Source organism: Ambystoma mexicanum, chromosome 8 (assembly GCF_040938575.1).
Source record: "Ambystoma mexicanum isolate Mex_15411 chromosome 8, UKY_AmexF1_1, whole genome shotgun sequence".
NCBI classification, from domain to species: domain Eukaryota; kingdom Metazoa; phylum Chordata; class Amphibia; order Caudata; family Ambystomatidae; genus Ambystoma; species Ambystoma mexicanum.
This window is the reverse complement of record NC_090929.1, coordinates 1,080,902,673-1,080,928,575: the sequence shown is the minus strand read 5'-3', so window position 1 is coordinate 1,080,928,575 and position 25,903 is coordinate 1,080,902,673. Positions and strand designations below refer to the sequence as shown.

Genomic DNA, 25,903 nt, shown 5'->3' with positions numbered 1-25,903 from the left:
ACCATAGACCAGGATGATGGGTTCGCTGAGCGCTTCATGGCGGCGGCAGACACCATGGAGTCTGGCAAAGGAGGCAATCTTAAGCAACTGGGGGCTGAGTCCGGGACCCTGTTTCTCTTGGGGGTTTGCAGTGTTTTGTGTCCATCAGGGCCAAACCTTCCTCTCAAACATCATCCAGCATTCTGCAAAGATTCCCGGCACCAGAGTGAAGAAAGCAGAGGCCCACAAAATCATGCCATGAATGAAGCCCACTTCGTCTGGGGCCGACGCCCTGGCAGGCTGATCCGTGCCTAGCAGTTCCCCATCAGCTGGCGCATAGTCATACGCATCCATATGCGTTGCTGTAGTGTCCGTGCCTGCGTCGGTGTGTGGTGGTACCTCCCACACCACGGTCAGGGGCCTCTGGGGCAATGCCGGCTGAGGTCTCGCCGGCCAGTGCTTTGGGTCTGAAGGGCTAAGTGGCCCCTTCGGTCTGGTAGGGCTTGGCAGGCACTTTCGACTTGGAGAGCTCGACCTAGGAGGTCTCCTCGCTTGATGCCCAGGAGGCAGCTGGCAGCCTCTGTAATATTTCCAACACCAAGGTGTGGAGGGTTGTCAGAACGTCCAACAACATGTCCCTGGGCGTTGGCTGGGGTGCAACTGGCAATGGCTCTGAACTAAAATGTCTCAAGGGTTCCAACGGTAGATCCGGCTCCTCCCTTGGGGATTCATCCTGGGGCATGGGGCCCAGACTTCCTTCATGGTCCGAATAGTAGTCTTCAGGCAAGTGGCGCTCATCGGAGCTGGTATATATATGTGTGGGGAACTTCTCAAGGAACATGTCAAGTCAAGCGGGGGCACCCTCACTAGCCTGTGGAGAAAGTTCTTAGGAGGAAGTAGATCCCTCAACCTGCCTTCATCCTTCAGGAATGAGGCGACGATAGGAAACTGTTTCAAACAGGCGCATCCTCCATAGTCGTGGGCGGAGCAGCCGCTGCTGCATGAGGTTGTGGAGGCAGAGCCACTCTCAGTGTTGCCGTTGTCTTCACCGCAGACACCACGGTAATAATGGGCTCCCCGTGGCTGAAGTAAAGATGGTTGTCGACTAAGCCTGCGACAGGGTCAATAGCGATGAGGTAGTCGACGGAGCCGTGGTCGTCAACAAGGCCATAGTCGTTGACGGGGTAGACGTCTTGGAGGACGAAGCAGTTGTCAATGAAGAAAAGGTCTTGGATGACAAAGCCGTCGTCGGTGGGGCCCTGGGCCTCCCCTTCGCACCCCTGTCCTTGGAAGAGGATCTGTGCTTCGAAGGGGCAGGGACTTCCTTGCGGAAGGTACACCCCTGCAGGCTCACTGTGGACGGAGATGCAGACGGGGAACAGGTCCTTCCTGAACTGGGTCCCGCAGTCATGGCAAGCCTAGTGTTTGGGTTTCTTTTGGATTCTCTGAGAAGAGGTATCCTGAAAGGACCTCAACTTTTTATCAGAGGCAGCACTCTCATGGGATCGGCCGGTCCTGGACGAGGCATGACTACGCCCGTGAGACCAAGTCAGAGACCTTCCCCCTTAACTTGAGCCACACCACTAACCTGCGGTAACTGTCCATCTTCGGAAGTTTGCAGCTAATCTTGCATCCTTCCACATCATGGTCTGGATGCAGACAATACAGGCACTTGAGGTGCCGATCTTCAACATAGACATACCGTAGACCAGATTTGGCGCAGATCTTGAAGAGACACCTCATCTCCTATACATTGTCGAGGCGCGAAGTAGGCCCAAGCTTGGTCCCTCCGTAAACTCAAAGAGAATGTCTGTGATGAAAATGGATCTTCACCGACAACAGGTTCCCGCTGCCGGTAGTCAATAAATGGTTGACTATGGAAAAAAAAGTTGAACGAAAAACACTAAACTTAATACAAAAATACTCTAAAAGTCAAAATACTCGAAGAGCAAGATGAGGGGACTCCCAACACTGAAACGTGGAAAAAATCTGAAGATGGCCACAAGAGGTGGCACTCCGGGAGATGACTGTCATTGGATGGGGCAGTAGGACCCAAATAACAGCAATTAAGTTATAGACGAGAAATGCAGTATTCAGGCTAAAGCGAAATAGCTTTACTTTTTAGAGAGGATTCCGATCCTGACAGGGAAGATTCATGAGCATGTGACTCCATGCCAGACACCATGCTGAAGAAAGATAGTAAAAAATGAAAACAAAGAAAATGACCGCAATTGATCGGGGCGAAGGGAATACTGTAACGCTCACCTGATTCCCGCAGAGGCGCCGGTCTTGACTGAGTGAATGCCGTATCTTCAAAGGTGATGTGTAACACACGGTTGGCTCTTTGGGCTGGACCTCTGTGCACTGTATGTCTGACTCGAAGAGTAAGATGTCAGCAGATAGAAAATATGGGATTAATGAACTGGGGTTATTGGGTGCCTCTCTCCTCTTCCCTTTCTCTTCTCCTGTAGAACCCCAAAGGTTAACACCCTCACCTTAGGTAAGTGAACGCCGAGCTCTCCATCTGCCTCGGGGCAGGGTGCCGTAACCAGTTTCTTCACTGGATAAGGGTGCAGGCCTCTTGACCTCAGAGGACTGCTGTCCGTCGTTAACTGCACGAACGGTAAGTTATGGGCACTTCAAATGTCTTAAAAGTCTTTTGTAATGATATCTCTTGTTTTGCAGGGTTCCGGCGATGGCGGATGGCGGGCTGATGAGAGTCGAGGATCGAACCCGCATGAGGAATAGAAGCGCCTGGAAGCACGTAAGTAAGCGCTTGTAGCCTGCTTCACGATGCGCACTAACTGTCCCTTTTATCTTGCAAGTACAAGTTCGGAGCTTTAGAGAAGCTGAAGGGTGCTGGAATACTCACTGGATTCGGCGTGGGAAGGAGTAATGGCACGTGAGTAATAAATGTCTTTAAACGCACCTTCTTTTGTCTTTCAGATGCGGGATGCAGCGCCGAAGGCCTCCGGAGCGTGCGAAGAGCTGGTAAGCTTTTGTCTTTCAGATGCCGGAATGCAGTGCGAAGACCTCCGGAGCATGCGAAGAGTAGGTAAGCTTTTGTCTTTCAGATGCCGGAATGCAGCGCGAGGCGTTGGTGACAGCCGATGGACCAGGTAAGAGATGCGCTGCCACTGAAGACCGTAGTGCTAACCTGTTCTTTCTTTGTCTTTACAGGTGCTGCTGAAGACTGGATTCCAGGATGGTAAGCCTTTGTTCCCTTAGGCCCAGGATCAGAAGCAGAAGACACGATGAGCGTTCTGCTGCAGAGAATGCAGAATAACGCAAAGAAAGATTCATCCATCGGGTGTGGTTTAAATAGCCTCCTGTAGTGCTTAGGTGTCTCCTTCCACAGCCACGCCTAGGTAAGAAAAGAGTTCCTGCTTTCCAGAAGAGTTCCAGTGTTCTAAACTCAGGGAGTGGCTCCTGCCCCACCCAACAGGAAAAGTAGTCCCAAACAGAAGAGGATCAGGGGTTCAACTGGCAGGTAAGTAAGCAGCATGGTCTGCTGCAGGTAAGTCCACCCAAGCATTATGAGCCCGGCGCGTCCAGCGCTGGGACTGGGCATCTTTATGAGCCTGGTGCCACTGGCGCCAGGACAGGGTCCAAAAGGTCCCAATTGGGACTGGCTGCCACTCGGAACCGGGGTTATGGGTCTGCTTCCAAGGGAGTCGGGCAAGTCCTGATCTTTTGGAAGCAGAGATCATGACAAATACATGTAGTTCCTTCTCCCTTTCCATGGGGCGGGAGAAGAAAGGGATAGAACACTGTGGGACACAGCACACCAACTGGTTGAAGGTGAGTCTTTTTCCGACTGGTAAGACCCACAGAGGGCCAATGAGCTCGCTTGTTATAAGCTCATTGACCCTCGTCGGGTACTAATAATGAATAATCCATCCTCTGAAGAAAAATTGTAGGAAGCCGATTGGGTTATTAATCATTCCAGCATTTCCAATTATATAAAAAAAAAAAGAGCGTGGCTTAGAACATACAAAGCTGGGAACATTGCCGAAGTACTGACTGAGAGTCCCTTCTGCTGCTTGTTTCCAGAACATATTTTTACATTTCCGATTCAACCCATTATTAGCTGGGGAAATTCTCACCAGTTGGGCTGTGCCTAAATTTCACATTTGCTCCTGTAGATTCTGCGAAAGCAACGGGCGAATGGAATCATGGAAGCTCTTATTAACATTGTGCATAGGCATGCTAAATATACACACATTGCACATTAGCCACTTTGTAGGCACAAGTGATATGTTCGGCTCTGACAATTTTTGGAACAGACTATCTTTTTTAATTCCTTTTATTAACCTATTTGCAGGCATAATTTTGACCTGATAGCGGTTGTCAAGAGTAATTCAACTAATTTTAAAATAAGTTTAGAAACAGGATAGCATCCTTTATATGAAACATTGCATATTTGTTTCACCTGCTTTAATCTTTGCTTTTCTTTTTTAAAAACTTTTATTCCATTACCGTTTACCTACAATATCTGCTTGATTAACTAAAACTGTAATTTTTAAACTCATCATCGAATATGTATCTACAGAGTATTGTGAAAGTTTTTTTGAAACCAAACAATAATAAAATAAAAGCAAATATAAAAAGATGTCAGTCATCTGGCACAGGCTGCCTCTCACTACTCCAGGGTAGAGAAGCTTGTGGGGAACAACAACATAACCTTCATTTAAAGCCAGGATTCCTCTAAGGAAACAGGAGTGATGGCTCCTACTGTAACAGGAGCAGGAAGAAGAGTGCCACTTCAGTGGGTCGCCTGGGGAGTGGGACTGCTGCTACATTTCTTCTTTTTCTTATCCTTTCGACCTCCCATCTCAAGAGCTGGGTTCTTCAACCTTCTCAGGAATCCTCTGAAGTCTGTGACATCAACTGAGTGCAGTGCCCGCCCTTGTGGAGGAAATTGAACATTTTTCTGGCAAGATACCAGTGAGCCTTCGGATGCATGGATTCATATGAATCAGTCATTTCCATCATGTTACTCACCAGGGGAACAAATATACTATGTGAATCTGATACATACACCTGCTGTAAACATTTCCCTGTTGGGATTAAAGCTCACTTTTGTGGGTGGGAGGAAAGACAAAGGTGAATATTAAATTGAAGGCATTCTCTTAAAAGGCATGGTTTAATGGAATAGAGATCATGGGGTGCTATTGGCAAAATCCACAGTGCCCATGACGTCACAACCAGCATCATGGGCACAGAGGGGACTGGATGCAGCCATGGGGCTGAATACATTTCCTTACACAGCTGCGCTATAGAGGATTTTTCTAAGATGAGCACTCTGTGGGAGAAAGGACTTCATTAGAATGAGGCTGTATTCCATTCAACATCAAAATAAATTGAGAAAGTGGGGGGTCATTACACCAACATTTATCGCCAAAGACAATACTGCTTATCAAAGTACTGAAGATCAAATACAGGGGCAGTGCACTGTGCCACTCGTTTAAGGAAACAAGAGGAATACATAGTTAACAGTAACAATGTAGAGAAACCTGCCTTTTCCATGAGTGGTCCAAGAGCAAAACAGCTTTCCAAGGCCTCCAGGGAACTTCCCACCAATCTACAAATAGAAAATTGATCACTGTTAGCATTCATTTAACCCAAGCGGTATGCTGCGAGACTGAGCTAGAACAGGAAATGACACAGCAAACAGGGTCAAGAGATCAAGTACCACCTACTTTTAAGCCTGCAATGTGTTATGCTTTGTTAATACGAAGACCACCATTAACAACTGCCAATGCACGTCAACTTGCAATTGGGAAACCTCTATTTAGTGTAGGGCGTTAATTTAACTTGGCTCTGCAATGGATCACAAGTTGGACCTCTAATGCAACGACTATTCCTCTATGAAGACTTCCAAGGCAGTTTTACTGAGACACCTCATTTGGCTACATTTTTTTTGAGGTGGGAGTATCTAATTCCCCGTTTTTAAACTTGAGAGTAAATGCAATTTCAAGGGAGTAAAAATTAGTTTTCTTCTTCGCACGAGAGTAAGAAGTATGCAACATCCAGCCAACCATATGCAAAAAGTTAAAACAGTATCTAAGTCGTTCTCATGCGGCAGCAGGCCATATCATGACAGAAAAATATGTTTCTCTCACAACTATCAGAAAAAGCACAGGGAGCAGTAGCACAGACACAATCTCACAAATGGAACAGATGAGCACTAACAGCATGAGCTTCCCCTACATGCAAAGAATAGGTACAACAGCACCATAAGCTTTTTAACTATTCGCTCACACAGTACAGGTCAGCTTGTGCAGGAGTCGTGTAGTCTTCCCCAGAAACCGAAAAGGTGAATTGTGGCAACCCCAATGTATTCATCATGTAGAGCAGGTGCAAGCTGTAAAGAAAGGGTAAACATTCCCATACAGAGAACAGAAGGATTGTGTCCCAACAGCAGAAGCTTCCCTCACAAAAAAGAGGTGCAACATAGGGTTCAGAAGTGCTCACTCCCCTCCTAATATAAAGGTATGTAATGGACTTCTGTAGATCCTTCTTTCCTCACATGGAACAGAAACGTTGTGGGTCTCAACAGTACAAGATTACCACAGACGACGTTGGTCACAGTGGTAGAAGTTCTGCTTGCATAGAAAAGGAGCTGCATGGGATGGAGCAGCTAAACACCCCACACTGAAGATGCAAATGAAGGGCCTCCACATTGCAAGTGACACTTGCATAGAACTGGAACATCATATGCCACGGCAGTCCAAATTTCTATCACAAAGGACATGCCCAGCATAGGCCTTTCCAATCCAAGCTCCACTAACATAAAATGGGTACAGCATAACAACAACAACAGTGGGAGCCTCATCTATCTTAGGATATATTCAGCAGTTCAAGCTCTCACAGAGATGGTACTAGTAGAACATTGAGAGCGACTAGTTCAAATATTTAAGCTAACTCGAAATCAGTAAATCCCTGCATAGTAGGAATTCAGTAATCCATACTTCGAAGGAATTCAACCTTTGAACAAATGATTTATGTACCAATTCCAAACCACTCTACAGCTGGTTCAATTAGTAAAGCCTGTTGCAGAAGGGTATGTTAAAACAGGGGGCTAAGTCTCACAATATGCATTTCATTATTCCTCAAAACATGTCTTGACATTTGCTCTATTCTGTATATATTTATATTTTTAAGACCCACACCTGGCCAATAACAGTAGAGCAAACCTGTCTTGTATTGTGTGTTTTGAGGTTTGATAGAAGAATTGTCTTTTGATTATTAATGTAAGTCTACAACTAGCACAACCTAAAGGCATGCCAACACTGGATACAATAGTGCCGAGAGGTAAGGGCTCAATGCTAAATTCTAGATTTAATTTCATGATCAAAGGTTGGTTGGACAGAGTTAGCATTACATCAGAGGTCGGTAAACGGACTATCGACTGATTGTAATAACCACAGTGATTAGAAGTTGGAGGACCCTGCATGAAGCGCTACATAAACAAGTTAAATACCTATCTTGATTAACACTACAAGGTCAAAGTGTGTTGAGTTGCTATTTCAATTATAAACTTTTATTTTTGTATATTTTGGAGCAGTGCTTGCACTGGCTGGAGAGTCTGGTTTTGAATGATTTAATTGTAGTCTTGAAGATTTGAAAGAGGATATGACCCCTGTGATTGGTGTAATGACAATCACTCACCCTTGAGCAAGACCCCTGCTGCCAGTGGCCATTTATAGTACCATTTACCACAATGACTGCAAGTTAAGGTTGCATGGATGTTGTTAGGAATCTGGAGATTTCGTCCCTTCTTCCCTGCAGGGAGCCTAGGGAGGAGAGCCTGCTTAGCAAAACCCTCCCTTGGGGTTTGGCAAAGCCAAACCTCACTGGGAATGACTTCCCTCAAGGGGACAAGGACACCCATTCCTTTGAGGTTAGGGAGGTGAGCCAGCTCAACAAAACCCTCCCTGGGGGTTTGGTAAAACCTGATCTCACTGGTAGTGACTCCCATAAAGGGGACAAGGATTCCCATTCCCACGGGGAACTCAACTAAGGCATTAGCTGCATACATGGGAATCCGAGAAGGATTAAGTTGTTTACCTGTAACTCCTGCTCCCTAGCATTGATATCTTTCATAGATTCACATGCTGAGAATATTCCCTGGTGTCAAGCTGAGAATCCTCAATTACCTTGTTTGCATTACCTAAAGCAAATCATTTTCTATGGTGTGGGCTGTCACCCTTTTTATGGGTGCTTTTGGTCCCAACCAATGGGACATGGAGTGGATGGACCCTTCTCATCCTCTCCTCAGTTTCTGACCCGTTATGCTGGCCAGACACGGAAGGCTCTTACCTTGCAGGGAAGGAAGGAGGGAGCATGTGAATCTATGATCAATACCAATGCTGGAGAAGAGGAGTTGCATGTAAGCAGCATAATCCTTCTCCAGCATTGGATTTTTCATGGACTCACATGCTGTGAACAGACTTCATAGCAGTAGGTATTATTGGTAGTTGCAAAAGAAAAATTCCTTCCTTACTAAAAAAAATAAAAGACACTGCAGGACTGCTTTCCCTTTATGAACGGCTGCTGTGTGCGGTCTTGCTGTGACGTAGTAGTTCCTCGTAAACACATGGTGCACTAACCAGGCAGCTATTGACTCCCATCGGGTAGGACTCTCCTCAGATTCTAACCGTATGCCACTCTGATGGAGGAGGGTCTATATAATCGATGTCCCATTGTTTGGGACCAAAAGCACCCATACATAGGGTGACGGCCAACACAATAGAACATTCTTTGCTTTAGGCAATGCAAACAAAAGGTAACTGAGGGTTCTCAGCTTGACGCCAGGGAATATACACAGCATGCGACTATGAAAGATCCAATGCTGGAGAAACTGATGTTACATTCAGCTGTGAGACTCAAAATAATACTGAAAGTGCCTTTGGATGATTGGCTCAAGACAATGCTGGTCACATCGTGGGCATGACAGATTAGCATAAAAAGGCACATTTTTGGTCATGGAGCGAGAATAAAGGCATGATCACCCTTGAATGAGGGAAAAGTAAGAATGCGCAGAGACGAGGCTCCAACTTTTGTAGGTCATTGAGGAGCGGAACCGAGTTTAACAACGTAGCCGGCGGTGTCGCGGAGAGTCATATGATAGGAGAGATGCAGCTGACCCGACACACAGCCGTGCAGAGTCTGCAAGACCAAGGCAGGGCAAAGCCGCCCTTACCTGGAGACATAACCACTCCGAGGACGAAGTGGGACCGGTGCCTGAGAAACTATGCAGAAACTAGAACTCGACGAAAAGAGCAAATCCTCTGCTTGCATCGTGAGAGCCGAGGAGCAGAGTAGAGAAGAACCGAGCGGAAAACAAAACTCCCTGGTGTCCAGACTGGGAGACCAGCAAGCCGTGCAGAATGCCACCGCTAAGGAGCGGACGCCACTTCATTGGAGCAAAAACTCTGACATAGAAGGTACCTGGGTTGCTCATAGTGGAAGGGGACAGAGGCCAGTACCCTAATCCCATACGAGGGCCATAAAGGCCAGAGGGGGAGAAAGAACCAAATAATAAGGGTTATGCGAGCCCAAGAAACCCGAAAGTTGTAATCAGCCAAATAGCACACACACACTCCTGAGAACCAAAAGAGGCATATGGAAAGAGGGTTTATCCATACTCAGAGGAGATAACTGAGAGATTGGGACAGAGAAACCCAAGGTAACCAGAGGATCCCAATAAACCTTGTCAAGAACTGATTTGAGGGGAGTATAGAGCCATGCAAGAAGTTAATCAAGTGAGGAGGAACCAACCTAAGTGGTGCAGAGGGATCAGGGAAATATCCCTCCACCCAAGACAACCCAGACATGTGGTCTTTTCAGGAACTTGAGACTGTATTTTGTAAACTTGAGATACTTCGTCAAACAGTCAATAACTGTTAAACCAGGGAGAAAAGTTTCTACGGATAACCACTGGCAACTGGAACCAGGAGGGATTTCCTGGAAGCCCGGAGCGTCATCGGGGTGAATAACAGAGCACGGCAGTCTGCCTAGTTTTAATTTTATATTTTTTCTAAGTGGTAGGGCCAGTTAAGGGGATAGGTTTTGGACAGAGGACTATTTTCTTATTTTGACTATTGACAAGCACCTCAGTACAGTTTATTAGGAAGGGAAATCACCCTTTTAGCAATAGGACCAGAAAGGCGTTTTACCTCTTTGATAACATGTCTCCTGGTCTGAGTCGTCCTTCTGGCTTGCCACAATGTTTAAACTAGACATTGCATACTCGCGTCCCATAGAAGGGTTTAAAGTGTATTTGATACCTTGTTTTCATAAGAGTGTACATTGTATTCTAAGAGTAAAACTGATTTGCCTCGGCACAAGTGTAAAAGGTGTGCAACACCAGAACATTAATACTACACATAAGAAACAAGGTGTGTAGCAAAGATGCCTGGCTTAAAACTATTTATTACATTTGTGGAAAATCTTCTCCTACACAATAATAAGCTTCAACACACCATATATACTGTCTTGATGTCAAATTCACAGAGCACAGGAATACTGAAAACATGTTTGTGTAATACAGGCCTGCTTTCACTGAAAAAGCATACTTTGTTACAAAGGATACTTCCCAATTGTAACTCAGTTTTCCATTGTATTAATGATAAGTTCCTAAACTACTACGAAAATAAATATTCATAATGCTTCTATTTGCTCCATAGGCATCTAGATACACAATAAGCAGGTGAACAGAAAGAAGCCATTTATTATCTCACTGTGTGATGTTTATTTCTGAAAGGCTCAGTGTACAGCTCAGAGAAATTCTATTTTCAGAGGCTTCTTAATAGCCTGCCCTCTGCTCTCAACTGATGAGTAATTGATACACATGTAAAGATAAAAGCGGTCGTATTTGCAAGAATTTAATGCGTAAAAAGGACTGATACAACACTTATCAGGACTCCTGGGAATCATCTTTTTATTTGCACGACTTTGAACCCACCAATCTACCAATGCTCTCAATTTATAAATGAGGCACCCACGATGTTCTAGAATTCTGACCCATCCCCTCAAAAGAGCACTAAAGTTACCTGAATCTACACACAAAGCAATGTGTAATGTTCCATTAGAAGAATGTGCATAGTTCTGCTAATGCACCAATTTGGTCATGCAACCCTTCACTGGATTTATAACATCCAGTGACGTCGGCTGTCGGAGGAGGTCCTCGAGGGCGGCGTATCGACGTAGAATGCAGACGCCGAAGATTTTCCAAAGCAGCACAGCTGTGGTGATTGTAGGTCAGATATGGAATACGTCGGAGGACCCAATCCCCTCGAAGTATGCTCACAGACATTCACATAATCCAATGTCTGGACACCACATGGGGAATTCTTATGACTCACATTTGCGGCAAGTTAAGATCCTCCTTTATTTATCTAGGTTTGTTTGGGTGCCCTGAAACCTTTCTACATTTTCGAAATCTCACAGCCCCACAAAAGCAGCTGTTTACTAGATCACAGATATCATTTCTCATTCATAAAGTAACATATACAAGGTGCATATATCTTGTTTCGTCACACAGTAGCAAATAGTGCCAACATATTACCTTTCGGGGCACATTCATAGGTTTCACCCTGTTTACATGAGGATACCTAAGAGGCACCGGAACCGGGGCTGGAACAGGCAGACATTGTTGCAAGGTTGCGACCAGAGTGGTTAAAGTAGATCAAATGTCCAGTGACACGTTTCTATGGGGAGGCAACAACGGAGCCGGCTGCATTAAAGGCTAACTGTCCTGTGCCCGAGATGAATGCAGAGGAGGTAGTCTGATCAGGCTTGCCTCACCCCTCGGGTGTCATGAATCACAGAATGTGCCCCTTTTGGAGTTCCTGGTCCTTATCGCAGCGGGGCTTGCATTCATTGATACTTCCAACATGGCCATCTCGCGTGACACGCCTCGCGCCAACCTTCACGGTGGACATAGTACGTCCTACAAATAGACCACACCGCCGCGGCCCCGCACGTCTCAATGCTATCACAGGTAGTGACTAGATGTGTGCTTCGTAGCTTGGCGAACTATTCCTCTATCCTAAGTTCCTGGATCCTTATTCCCATTCCTTCCACCTTCTCCTTCCACCCTGTTCCTGTATTCCACATACCCCTTGTGCACGCTTCCTCTTTTCCTGGACGTCCTGAACCTCTGAGTATCCTGGAACGCTGAATGCACGCTGGAGTCAGAAGAGACTCGTGCGGGCTTGTACAAAACCCAATCCGTGCGCAAGAAGAATTTCCCCGCGGAATCCTGCAAGAAGCTGACTCAGGTGAGATGGGGGAATTTCATGACATCAGGAAAGTAGATTGCCTTATGGGAGGCGATGTTCTGTGTGATGGCGATGCTGGTGGCGACATGATGACCCCCCTCCTCCGGTTCCTAAACACCCACCGATAGGGAAAGACTCAGCTCTGACACAATATTACCTCCTGGTAGCACAGCCACTGTATGGTTAGGGTACGATGCCCGTGGATGAGCCGTCAATGCGGATACTGTGCTGGATTGTGTGTCGGTAGTCACAATGGCAGTGTTAACAATCCAGTGGGAAGATCCACTTCTTCCTGTTGATGGGGCCGTCAACTAGGGCATCACAGCCGTTGACGTGGATGTCGTCGACTAGATCCTTGACTACTTAGTATTCATGGTTGTTGATGGTTTAATTGAGGGTGGGGGGTGCCAGTCAGCGGCGTCGACTGTCTTTGTGTAGACGACCTGAGAGGGAAGCTTGGTAGTCGATCAAGTACTCGCCGCCGATCTCAGCGACGGCCCAGCTTTCGACGCTGAAGGCGAAGGGTGGCCACCAGAGTTCGATGTGGATTTAGATGACATTGCTTCTTTGGGGCAATAGAAAAGGCCTTGGTTGTCCTTTCCTACCGACACCCCTGGGGCACTGACCTTTGGTGAAGACCGGCCCTTGTGGAACGATTTGGGCTTGTCGCTGGAAGTTTCTTTATGCTTCCTTTTGCTGGTGGCCTGGACCTCATGCAACCAAAACACTTTTACTAGAGGAGGTTCGCTGGGCCGTCCTGCGCTGCTGTAACAAGGCTTGGCTTTGTAAAGACACAGAGTCAGAGGCCCCACTGGCGTCCTCGAGCCACATGACAAGACGGCGATGATCCTTCAGCGTTTTGTTGGAAAACATCTAAATTTCACAGTCTTCGATGGCACGATGAAGATGAAGGCAGTAGAGGCAGTCATTGTGCTGGTCTTCCACGTATACATTCTTCAATCGGCAGCAGACACAATCCTTGAACAGGCTCTTCCTCATGGATTGTGCCATGGGGTAGGCCCGACTACGCAGATGAAACTCTGTTGAAGATTGACGGCGGCAGGAACAGTCCATGGATACAGCACCTTCGTCGACAACGCCTGTCGTCGAGGAGACCAAGTTATTTTTTTCTGAAGATAAGAGAAGAGAGAATAACTTGAGGACTCCTTACACTAAAGAAAAAAATCTGAAGATGGCCGACGGGGGAGGAGTTAATCTAGGTGTTGCTATTGGCTGTGGGCAGTATGACCCAAAATGACTATTAGAGCACAAAAGTGACTGAATGTTTTCAGTTTAAACTGCTCTATGTTACTAAGGATTCCCAGCATTACGACGGGGAATATTCACAGAATGTGAATCTATGAAAGATTCAATGCTGGAGAAATAACATACATAGGCTTTATATTTGTCAGTGATTTCACATATATACATTGATCGTTAGTATAATCATCATATAGATTCACATGTGTACTGATTTGTGTTTAACTGGATATTTCCAGTGTATGTTGTGTTCCCTTGTTATTTCCTTCCAACTTCTTTAATTGAACATGATATGTAGCAAAACAAATCAGAGAAGAGGAGAGAGTAAGCAAGGGGACTAAGAGGGTTGGATTCTACTTGTTTCTATGTATGGTCAGATGACTTTGACTTTGTTTTACCTACAGCCCTAATGTAATCCTCATATTAGTATAGGAAGTAGGAATACCTGAGGTTGTATATTAGACCGTAATGTGTATTGGCAGATTGTACAGTTGAATCTACAAAACAAGTAAATATATATTCTTTTAGCTATTACATCCCATTCATTTTCATAATAGCTAAGGCATTCTGTCACAAAAACTACACATTGTACCTGATAGGGTCTGTATAAGGTTTATGTATTCATTGCTTATCAACTTATTTTTTCTTCAAATGTATCTTTATCATCAGTTTTTATGGAATACAAACATAAATGACTAACATTGGGTGAGTTGGGTTACAAACAGACAAGTCTTCCTACCCCTACTGCCCCTTCTCCCCATAGCTATCACAACTGTCCCCTTACCATTTCTCCCCCCAGCCTTTACCCTTGATACAGATTCCTTCCAAGTAAATCAACATTTTAGCCCTTTCCGTAACCAACATGAGTACACAGTCTATTAACTTCTGCACCTGATGTAGTGTCCTTATTAGTCCGACACAGGTCCATGTCCAACCCACTTTCATTTACTGCTCCGCATCTACGCCCTCTATCACACACCGATGCTGGACACTGTTGTGCTTGCACCCGGCCTTACATACTTGGTAATACATTCTTCTCGCTACACTTCTTGAGGTCCAGCACGACCATGGAGGGCAGCAGTAATTTTCTTCTATATATATATATATATATATATATATATATATATATATATATATATATATATATATCTATATATCTATATATCTATATCTATATATATATATATATATATTCATTCACTGCCACGTCGTTCCATTCCTTCTTGCCATGGGGGTCGGGGCTTTGCATTTTTCCACTTCACGGTCAAGCAAGCCCTTGCTGCTAGGAGCAGGTAAGAGGACATCTTCGGGAGCCTGCCCTAATCCCCATCTACCCCCTCCATGTCAAACAGAAGCAGCAATGGTTACTTAGCCCGGGAAATCCCATCAATATCCTTCATCCAGCCTAGGACACCATCCCAGTAGATTTGCACCCTGGGACATTCCCACCACATATGCCAGTAATCAGCCCTAGTCCCACATCCCTACCAACATATTGGGATGGTATTCTGAAATTTTTTGGAGAGTCTGACTAGATGGTAATGTCACCTAGGAAGAAGTTTGATGGTGTATAGTTTGTATTGTCTAGCGGTTGAGGTCTTTGAAACTCCCCTGCACAATTTGTCCCACAGTGACGTTTCTAAATTCACTTCTATATTTTCCTCCCACTTAGTTCTGAATTTCTGTGTGGACCGATTCCCAGACCCCACTAGGACCCCGTATATTGCTGAGATTAGTCCCTTCATTTTAGTATATTTGTCTAGGATTGTTTTGAAGGGGGTGAGGTCCCTCTGTATCTGTTCCCTCCATTGTGTTCCCGTTGAGATCCCCTTCAGTTGGAGGTACTGGAAAACAGTTTTCCGGTGCCCATGGACTTCTCCAAGTCAAGTATAGTGATGAAGTTACCCTCCTTCCAGAGCTGGCCAATCGGATCCAGTCCCGCCTCGTACCATTTCTGGAAGCAGTCAGGGTCCGAGATTGCATGCCTGACCCCCGGCAGCCATGGATGACCTAATGGGGAGGGCCACAGTGTGAGCCAGGACTCCAAATTTCCCAAATAGTTCCCAAGATCGGGTGCTTGCAAATTCTGCGAGGAATTCTGCTTTGAACTGGAGGCTTCCAGCCCTTTAAGATGAGGTAGCATTACCCTTGAGATGGATGGGGAGGCAGAAGTTACTCACACATCAATAATCGAACGACTCAAGTAGTCGGCAAAAGGATAACTTTTAATATCAATGATCTAAAAAAAGGGAGTACAATGGACATCAACTGACGTCTCAGCGTAAGATCTCTCAATGCATCTTTAAAAAAAAGCATTCTTTTATAGCAAAAAAGAAATCATCATACGTGACATCAACCTGCGTATTACGAACGTCATCCTATGTGGCAAACTACAAAAAGCTAGTGAAGAAAGGGATTGGTTCTCAAGAACCTCGAAGTATACAATCCATACTCGTCTACAGGAGTGAAGAATAGTGATAGGCTTTTTAACATCAGGTGGGGCAACTAAGCCCTCCCCTTAAACAGGTCACTATGAACGTCACTAAATACACGACGTCCCATTGGCAACACAAACTATAGGACCCTTAATCATGCTGCCCCCTACTATTGGTTGGCACTCTAACCTCCATCAGTACTTTTCCACCTACGTTAGCAGCACACAGACTGGGCTTCCAGATGCTGGTGAGCTAGTCTTCAACCATAGTTTCCCACCAATTAGCAAATCCATCCATCATCACCTTAGTGGTCTGCTGTCAATTAGGGCTTTGAACTTGTCCTTACGGAATGGAGTCAAAAGCTTCTATTGACTTGGCAGAGAAGGAACAAGTTACTTACCTGTAACTGTTGTTCTCCAACATGGGTCTGGCATGGATTCACATGCTCATGAATATTCCCCGTCGTCAGGCTGGGAATCCTCGGTAAAGAAAAAACCAGTATCAGTTTCGTTTCTGATCTGTCTTTCGTAGTAATAACCAATCACTGGTCTCTGCGTCATACTGACCACAGCCAATGACTGCCCTCTACCTAAGCACCGCCTCTGGCAGCCATCTTCAGATTTGGAAGCACGTGAAGTGGCAGTATGACCAAGTGAAGAGCCGCAGAGGGGTAGTGTCAGGATTAGTCCTGCGAATACTAAGGCAGCGAATATGGCAAGGGAAATGTGCACATAGGAACAACGACTCATGTATGCTAGAAGCCAGGAGTGCAAACAGAGTGTGATATTAAACCCAATATGTGAAAAGGGATGTGGGGTAAGCACCTGACCGCGAGGAAAGTCGGCAAGCGCCTTACCCCCAATTGCTGTTACAGGTACTGACAGCGCTAAACCCACGTAGAGGGCAAGCAATGACAGGATCTGTGAACTAACACTCTGATGGTATCAAATAAGGGAACTAAAGAACTGTACTCACAAGGACGAGAATAAACCTCTTGAACGTCAGCTAGCCCATGAATCCTGTTGATGAACTGGGACCCCGAGAGGCTAGAACAGCAATGGGAGAAGTAGGAAGGTCCAGAGGGCATGGGCTGTAGGTTACCAGGGAGAGGTAGACTGTAGAACAGGGTGCCCAAGAGGACAAGGGCTGAAGGCAGCCGGAGCGAGGCAGGCTGCAGGGCAGGGAGCCCAGAGGACAAGGGCGGAGGCTGGAATGCAGCAGAGCGTGATCCGCTGTTATGTGGGGAGCCCGACAGGGCAAGGGTGAAGGCTGGAAGGTAGCCGAGAGTGATCCGCTGCAGAAAACTAAATACCTAAGTTGAAATAGTGATAACAAATAGTGAGGAAAACATAGCATTCACACAGGAGCTAGCTAACAACCGCACACCACACCTAAAATCAAATGGGAAAATAAATGCAGAAGTGCTAAGGAAAACCTGGAATGGATCCCAAAAGAAGTAAGGATCAGGAGCAGGGAAAAAGCTAAATAACCAATGCAAACTTCTCCCTAACCTTCCAAGGAAAAGACAGGAAGCTAAAGAGGAAGGCTAAGGCATACGGGTTAACAGCAGCAAAGGACAGAGTCAAAGAAATACCAACTGGGCTGCATGTGAAAAGGGAAAGCACTGAGAAATGCTGCCTGTAAACAGAGGAAGGAAAAAAGGGAAACAAGGGAACAGAAATCAATTAGAGCATGAATCAGAGATTCAGGGCGGAGGGAACAAGAAAACAGGAACCAGGACCTAGGTAAAAGGGCAAGGAACAGTGAACAAGGGACTAGTCAAAAACAGGAACACTGCAAACGATGACCAGCGCTGGACTGAAGTGAGACTGTGGCTTTTAAAGCTGCTAAACGAGCACACGCCTCAGGTGTGCTGACTGCTGCACCTGCAGCCACAGGTGTTGCTTATCCTCCACCCAACCTAGTCCTGCAAGGGTGGAGGTGGAGCAGGGGGCCAGGCATTCTGGGAAACACAGTCATTTGGTTAAAGAAGCATGCTGGCTGCCAAAGACCTGGAATGGATCCGGAAGGGAAGTAGTTTGGAAAATAGGGATTTTGCGCTCCCAATACATTACAGCACTGTGGCATTAGGTTCGGAGGAAATGTCCAGCAAGGAATAAGCCCCAAAACATGCCCCCAAGTGGCGGGAACGGGAGCGAAGGGAGCGAGTCGTGACAGTATACCCCCTCCTACGGCCCTCTTCGGGTGCCCGTCACCCGCACAAGACTTCTTCTTTCCATGATGGGAGTGCTTTTTCTTTGGGAGTGATACTGCTGGAATCGATGGCTTCTGGTGAGGAAGAGACTCATGGTTTGAAGAAAGGCATGAAGGACTTGCAAGACCTGAAGCAAAGTTGAAAGGTCCAGGAAGCTCAGTCACTGGGAGTGGACCCTTGTAAGTCTTTGAGGAGGGAGGCAGTCTGGTGCAACTTGCCTTAGACAATGGTAGAAGTTCTGTTAGCCTTTCTGCCGAGAGCGCACATGCGGGAGGTAAGGAAGTTGCTGGCTTCAGGAAATGTTCATGTTCAGCCATTAGAGAAGGTGGCGGCTGAGGTAGAGGTTCAGATCTTTTTCTGTCATCCATCTGGGAAAAGGCTTGTGGTTGAAAATGATTAAGGTTTGATTGCACGTTGGGTACAACAGCAGGGACGTTTGGCATACTGATAGGAGTGATAGACGCAGTACTTGGTATTTCAGGCACACTTGCAGAAGGAGCAATAACAGACACATCTTGAACTGCAGCAGTCATTCCCTTCCTTTGGCTACTAGCACCCAACTGGTGCTTCTTGGCGGAATTCTGTTGCACAAGTTCTGTAGGTAATACGCCGGTCTGCACCACCCCCTGTGCACACCCAGGTGAGTGGTTCTGACTCACCACTTGGTCTAGCTTGATGACTCTGAAGCGGGAGCTGGCAAAAGTCTCAAAATCCGATGCTGCATCTTTTGGAGGCTCTGATGCTAAAGTGAAGCAGTTGGGAGAATCGTCTTGTGGAAAAGGCTGGCATTCTGATGCTCCTCCTGAAGCAAAAGAAAGGCATTCTAAACGTTCATCGACAGTAAATGTTTGGGATTCAGGAGGACTGTCTGGAGCAGTAGAAAATACAGCAGGATCTGATGGTGTAGACAGGTATACCTCTGATGTTGGAAGCGAAGCTAAGCAGGATACCGGTGTATCATGAACTGAAGGCAAACAAGCAATAGACTCTGGAACTGAAGACATGCACATATGATGGACTACCGGAGGCTCTCTGGCTGAAGGATGATCTTCTGGATGAGTCACTGTAGACAGGCAGGCCAGAGGAAACTTTGAAGCGGAAGGCATGCAAGTTGGAGCCATCTCGGTAGCTGAATCCAAACAGGTCAGGGTCTTTGGGACTAACCCCGTGCATGGTGGAGGCTCTTGATGAAATGGCAGACATGGCAGTGGTTCATTGGTTGAAGACACGTGTACCAAAGATGGCTGCAGGGCTGTGGATTGGATCACAGAAGAGTCAATGGTTGTAGGAGGACACACAGAAGTCTCAGAAGTTGATAGACACATTAGTGGCTCAGGAATGGAGGGCACCTTTAGGGCATTAGACTCCTTGGCTCCCGTAACCAAGGACTGAACTGTACCCTTGCGGTCCTTTTCTTTAGTGGGTGACACAGAGTCTCTTTCTTTGTGGAAGTCAAAATCAACCAGTGGAATCACCATAGTAAAGTCTCTGTTAATCAGGATTTCGTCAATTGTCCATTCCTCTGTCTTAGCTTCTGAAAGAGGCAGATTAACAATCAACAGTTCAGGATTCGCCTGCTGGTCTTTTGGTTCTGTATACTGTGGAATGAGTTCATCAGAACATGCAATCTGTACAGTCTCTGACTGTTTGTATTGATCAGAATTGGCAGAAGGAAGGGTGAACCCAGAGGTAAGATCGTCTTCCACATCAGCTTTAAACTCTACTTCAGTCTCAGCAGCTGTATCAAGAGCAGGACCTAAGCCTAGTGTAGTGACTGAATCTGTGTATGCCACCTTTGTGTATTGTGTTTGGAGATCAGAAGCTTGTATGTGTGCTAGCTCAGAATTATGACAGACTGCTACACAGGAAACTGTAAGTAAAGGAGTGGCTTGTAAATCTTCAGCTAACTGCAATCCCTGATAATCAGCAGAACAATTGTTAGAAACTGTGCCCAGATTGAGCGCTGTGCTAGAAGAAAGACCTTCACTTCCAATAGATCTAACATATTGGCAATTATCATGATTTACCAAAGTCTCTGCACTCAGGGGCTGAACTGTGTTCACTTCATCAACATCAATGGATAAAGTCTGAGGTGTATTCAGGAATGCGTGCAAGATCTTATTCTCCTCTTGTAAAGAAATGAATTCTTGTGTTAACTCCTCAAGCTTGGCTCTTATCATGCCCTGCATTAACAGTACATCACTATCAGTAGGCACAGGGGGAGGCATAGTAGCATCAGGGCTGGATCCTGCACTAGCAATCTGGATGTGCACCGATTGTGCACTGTCCTCTACTGCTATCAGGTTCTGAGATTTATACTTTCTCATACTAACTTGGCCTGTGTTACCCTTAAGCAAACTATTGACCTTAGACCTCTTGACATTAGGGACTACCGTATGTACTTGTGCAAAGAAGTATTTGGACTGAGGGTAGAAAACAGAAGTTATGCAAGGAACCCCTCCATTCTTTATGTTTGTACCATGAAACTGTTCTATCTGAGGTGAAGCACAACTGGAATCATGGGGTTCGACAACCGAGGTACTCTTGTATAATAAGTCTGACAGTGTGTTGTTTTCTACGGTTAAGGCTTGCGCTGACATAGAATCGGGATCAGAACAAAAGATCGAACTAGGATCAGGCAATGTAGGATGAGCCATCCTATGGGAAAAATACTCTGCTCGTAAATGCCCATTCGTGACAAGGAGTTCATTTAAACCAAGACTAGTGATTTGATTGTCACAGGTAAATGTAGGGGAAGCTTTCTGTACAAACTTGTTAGAGGCCTTGCTGCCTTTCTTTCTTAAACTTGCCATATTCAATGGGAATTTTGGTCTGGTCATTCTGTCAGGATTAGTCCTGCGAATACTAAGGCAGCGAATATGGCAAGGGAAATGTGCACATAGGAACAACGACTCATGTATGCTAGAAGCCAGGAGTGCAAACAGAGTGTGATATTAAACCCAATATGTGAAAAGGGATGTGGGGTAAGCACCTGACCGCGAGGAAAGTCGGCAAGCGCCTTACCCCCAATTGCTGTTACAGGTACTGACAGCGCTAAACCCACGTAGAGGGCAAGCAATGACAGGATCTGTGAACTAACACTCTGATGGTATCAAATAAGGGAACTAAAGAACTGTACTCACAAGGACGAGAATAAACCTCTTGAACGTCAGCTAGCCCATGAATCCTGTTGATGAACTGGGACTCCGAGAGGCTAGAACAGCAATGGGAGAAGTAGGAAGGTCCAGAGGGCATGGGCTGTAGGTTACCAGGGAGAGGTAGACTGTAGAACAGGGTGCCCAAGAGGACAAGGGCTGAAGGCAGCCGGAGCGAGGCAGGCTGCAGGGCAGGGAGCCCAGAGGACAAGGGCGGAGGCTGGAATGCAGCAGAGCGTGATCCGCTGTTATGTGGGGAGCCCGACAGGGCAAGGGTGAAGGCTGGAAGGTAGCCGAGAGTGATCCGCTGCAGAAAACTAAATACCTAAGTTGAAATAGTGATAACAAATAGTGAGGAAAACATAGCATTCACACAGGAGCTAGCTAACAACCGCACACCACACCTAAAATCAAATGGGAAAATAAATGCAGAAGTGCTAAGGAAAACCTGGAATGGATCCCAAAAGAAGTAAGGATCAGGAGCAGGGAAAAAGCTAAATAACCAATGCAAACTTCTCCCTAACCTTCCAAGGAAAAGACAGGAAGCTAAAGAGGAAGGCTAAGGCATACGGGTTAACAGCAGCAAAGGACAGAGTCAAAGAAATACCAACTGGGCTGCATGTGAAAAGGGAAAGCACTGAGAAATGCTGCCTGTAAACAGAGGAAGGAAAAAAGGGAAACAAGGGAACAGAAATCAATTAGAGCATGAATCAGAGATTCAGGGCGGAGGGAACAAGAAAACAGGAACCAGGACCTAGGTAAAAGGGCAAGGAACAGTGAACAAGGGACTAGTCAAAAACAGGAACACTGCAAACGATGACCAGCGCTGGACTGAAGTGAGACTGTGGCTTTTAAAGCTGCTAAACGAGCACACGCCTCAGGTGTGCTGACTGCTGCACCTGCAGCCACAGGTGTTGCTTATCCTCCACCCAACCTAGTCCTGCAAGGGTGGAGGTGGAGCAGGGGGCCAGGCATTCTGGGAAACACAGTCATTTGGTTAAAGAAGCATGCTGGCTGCCAAAGACCTGGAATGGATCCGGAAGGGAAGTAGTTTGGAAAATAGGGATTTTGCGCTCCCAATACATTACAGCACTGTGGCATTAGGTTCGGAGGAAATGTCCAGCAAGGAATAAGCCCCAAAACATGCCCCCAAGTGGCGGGAACGGGAGCGAAGGGAGCGAGTCGTGACAGGTAGGCGGGAGAGTTCGCATGTGAATCCATGCCAGACCCATGCTGGAGAACAACAGTTACAGGTAAGTAACTTGTTCCTTCTCCAGCATGGGGTCTGGCATGGATTCACATGCTCATGAATAAAGAATACATAGCAGTACACACATGCACAACCACGGGAGGTGGCAAAGGCTCAACATTAAGCATCACATCAACTCAACATTAAGCATCTTACCTCCTCACCAGGCTCACCTCAGGCGAACAGGTTGCGCAGCACTGCTTGGCCGACCCTGGACTCCTCCCTGGAATCCCGGTCGACGCAGTAGAATTTCGTGAAGGTGTGCGTCGACCTCCACGTAGCAGCCCTGCATATGTCCAGCAGGGGCACACCAGATAGGAACGCCGTGGTAGCTGCGATCGCTCTGGTGGAATGGGCTCTCGGACGGCCAGGCAGCGGTCGGTTTGCCAACCGGTGACAGTACATGATACAGCCGGAGAGCCATCTGGAGATGGAAGCCTTCGAGAGAGCCTTCCCCTGATTGACAGGTCCAAAGTTCACAAAGAGTTGTGACGTCTTCCGAAAACCTTTCGTGCGGTCCACGTAGAACTTCAGCGCTCTAGCTACATCCAGCGAGTGCAAAGTCCTCTCAGCCGGCGACGAAGGCGACGGGAAGAACACAGGTAACACCAAGGGTTCGTTGAGATGAAAGTCCGACGGTACCTTGGGCATGAAGGAGGGGTGCGTCCTGAGCACTACCCTCGTGTCGTGGAAAGTCAAGTACGGGGCCTTGCAGGAAAGGGCCTGGATCTCTCCCACTCGTCGTGCGGAGGTGATGGCCACGAGAAAAGCTGTTTTCCACGATAGAAACTTCAACGGGGCCGAGTGCAGAGGCTCGAACGGAGGTCCCATGAGTTTGGTCAGCACCACGTTGAGCTCCCACGCCGGGGCCGGAGCCTTCACCGGCGGGAACGATCTGAACAGTCCCTTCATAAACTCTTTCACCAGACGATGAGACCACAAGGACGTCCGGCCCGTGGTTCTGGTGTATCGGGAGATCGCAGCAAGATGAATCTTGATGGACGCGTGAGCCAGACCAGCTTTGGCCAGCGTCAGCAGGTACGGCAGCACTTGGGGGGCCGTAATCCGTAGAGGGTTAATCTTCTGTGCGTGGCACCAGACAGAGAACCTCTTCCATTTGTGTCCGTAGCATTTAAGAGTCGAGGACGCCCTGGCCTTTGCAAGAACCTCTCTGCAATCGGCCGGTATGTCGTATCCTCCAAACTCTAGCGCTGCAGGAGCCAGGCCTGCAAGTTCAGCGACTTCGGGTCGTGGTGGAGGATGGCGCCTCCTTCCCTGGAGAGTAGATCCGCGTCCGCCGGCAGCTTGATTGGCGGGGACGCCGACAAGTCCAGAAGGTCCGGGAACCATATCTGCCTCGGCCACGCAGGTGCGACGAGGATCATCCTGCACCGTGACCTCTTGAGCTGGTTGACGAGCCGGATTAGCAGAGGCAAGGGAGGGAACGCGTAGAGGAACAGGCCCTCCCAGGGGAACGAGAAAGCATCGCCCATGCTCCTCGTCTGGGGAAACCTGCTGGCGAACCTCCGGCACTTGGTGTTCGTCGCCGTCGCGAACAGGTCGATCTGGGGTGTGCCCCACCGTCGGAAGAGGCGATCCACCAGATCCTGCCGTAGTTCCCACTCGTGGCACGAGCGCAGCTCCCTGCTGAGTGAGTCGGCGATGGTGTTTTTTATCCCTGCCAGATGAAACGGCACCAGAAGAATCCCTTGGGCGACGGCCCAATGCCACAGGTCCTGCGCCTCCTTGGACAGCGCTGGGGACCTGGTTCCGCCCTGTTTCCTGATGTAAAACATGGTGGTGGTGTTGTCGGTGAAGATCCTCACCACCTTGCCCTTGAGGGACGGAAGGAAGGACCTGAGGGCCCAAAACACTGCACGGAGCTCCAGGACGTTGATATGCAGGGACTTCTCCGTCGGGAGCCAGAGTCCCCTTGCGTGCAGATTTTCGGTGTGCGCTCCCCACCCTTCTAGGGAGGCATCCGTGGTCACAGTCACCTGGTGGGCTGGGGTCTGGAAGTCCATGCCCGCCGTCAGATGCGCGCGGGTGCCCCACCACCGTATCGCTCGTCGGAAACTCTCGTCGAGCTTGATCCTTTCCTCGAAGCTGCCCGTCGTCTGGATCCAGCGCGCATCCAGGAACTCCTGCAACGGGCGCATCCGGAGCCTGCACATGGGAATGAGGTAGATGCAGGAAGACATCATCCCGAGGAGGGACTTGATGGACCTCACCTTGGCCGCGTCGGCCACCAACATCCGTTGCACCTTGCCCAAGATGGTCCTGGTCCTCTCCTCCGACGGGGAGGCCAGAAGGGACACTGTGTCGAGCCTCGCTCCCAGAAACAGTGCGACTTGCGCGGGCACCAGGTGGGATTTGGCGTAGTTCACGGAGAATCCCAGGTCCGTGAGGAGTTGGACGGTCCTTGCCGTGTGGACCACGGCGAGCTCCCTCGTCTTGGCGCGGATGAGCCAGTCGTCCAGGTAGGGGTAGACGTGAATCCCCTCGCGGCGCAGCTGCGCCGCCACCGGTGCGAGGCACTTGGTGAAAACCCTGGGTGCCGACCGTAGTCCGAAGGGAAGGGCTTTGAACTGGTAATGACGCCCTTGGACCACGAATCTGAGGAATTTTCGGTGCCCCTTTAGGATGGGAATGTGGAAGTAGGCATCCTCCAAATCCAACGACGATAGGAAGTCTCCTTCCTCCAGCTGACCCAGGACGTGCTGGAGGGTGACCATCCGGAACTTCTGCGCCTTGATGAACTTGTTCAGGCGTCGCAGGTCCAGGATGGGGCGCCATCCTCCCGTCTTCTTCTTCACGAGGAAGTAACGCGAGTAGACTCCGGAGCCCCGAAGCCTCTTTGGGACGAGTTCGATGGCGCCCTTTCTGAGCATCGCCTTTACCTCCAGGAGAAGTTGAGGGACGTGAAGTTCTTTCCTGGCCACGGGGGGGGACGCGCGGGCACCTTCTTTGAAACTCGAGCGCGTGGCCCCGGGCCAGGGCGTCCAGCACCCAACGGTCGGTGGAGATGGACTCCCACACGCTGACGAAGCCCGCCAGCCGGCCTCCCACCGGGGTGCTTCGGTGGGGGCCCGACCCCACGGCCGGTTCAATCCTGCTTGGACGCGGCCTTGCCGCCTTGGCCTCCTTGGCGACGACGGCGGGGTCCGCCAGACTTGCCTCGTCCTCTGTAGGCCTCTTGCGACGACGAGCGGGCCGCTTGACGGTAGGAAGCGAAACCGCCGCCGGAACCTTTGGAGGCGCCCTTGCCTCCGCCGCTCCGAAAGGGCGTCCGCCGTTGCTGCAGTACTCCAAGGGCCCGG

The 25,903-nt window shown here is 48.0% G+C and overlaps 1 protein-coding gene across 6 annotated transcripts in view; it reads right to left on the bottom strand.

The window, feature by feature from the left end:
- UBR4 (ubiquitin protein ligase E3 component n-recognin 4) overlaps nucleotides 1–25,903 on the bottom strand; it is a 2,945,062-nt gene that overhangs the window by 1,401,105 nt on the left and 1,518,054 nt on the right. For all 6 annotated transcript variants that reach the window (XM_069611069.1, XM_069611071.1, XM_069611072.1 and 3 more), the window contains one exon: nucleotides 5,500–5,563. In XM_069611069.1, the coding sequence (XP_069467170.1) occupies nucleotides 5,500–5,563 (64 nt within the window). The remainder of the gene's footprint in view (nucleotides 1–5,499; nucleotides 5,564–25,903) is intronic.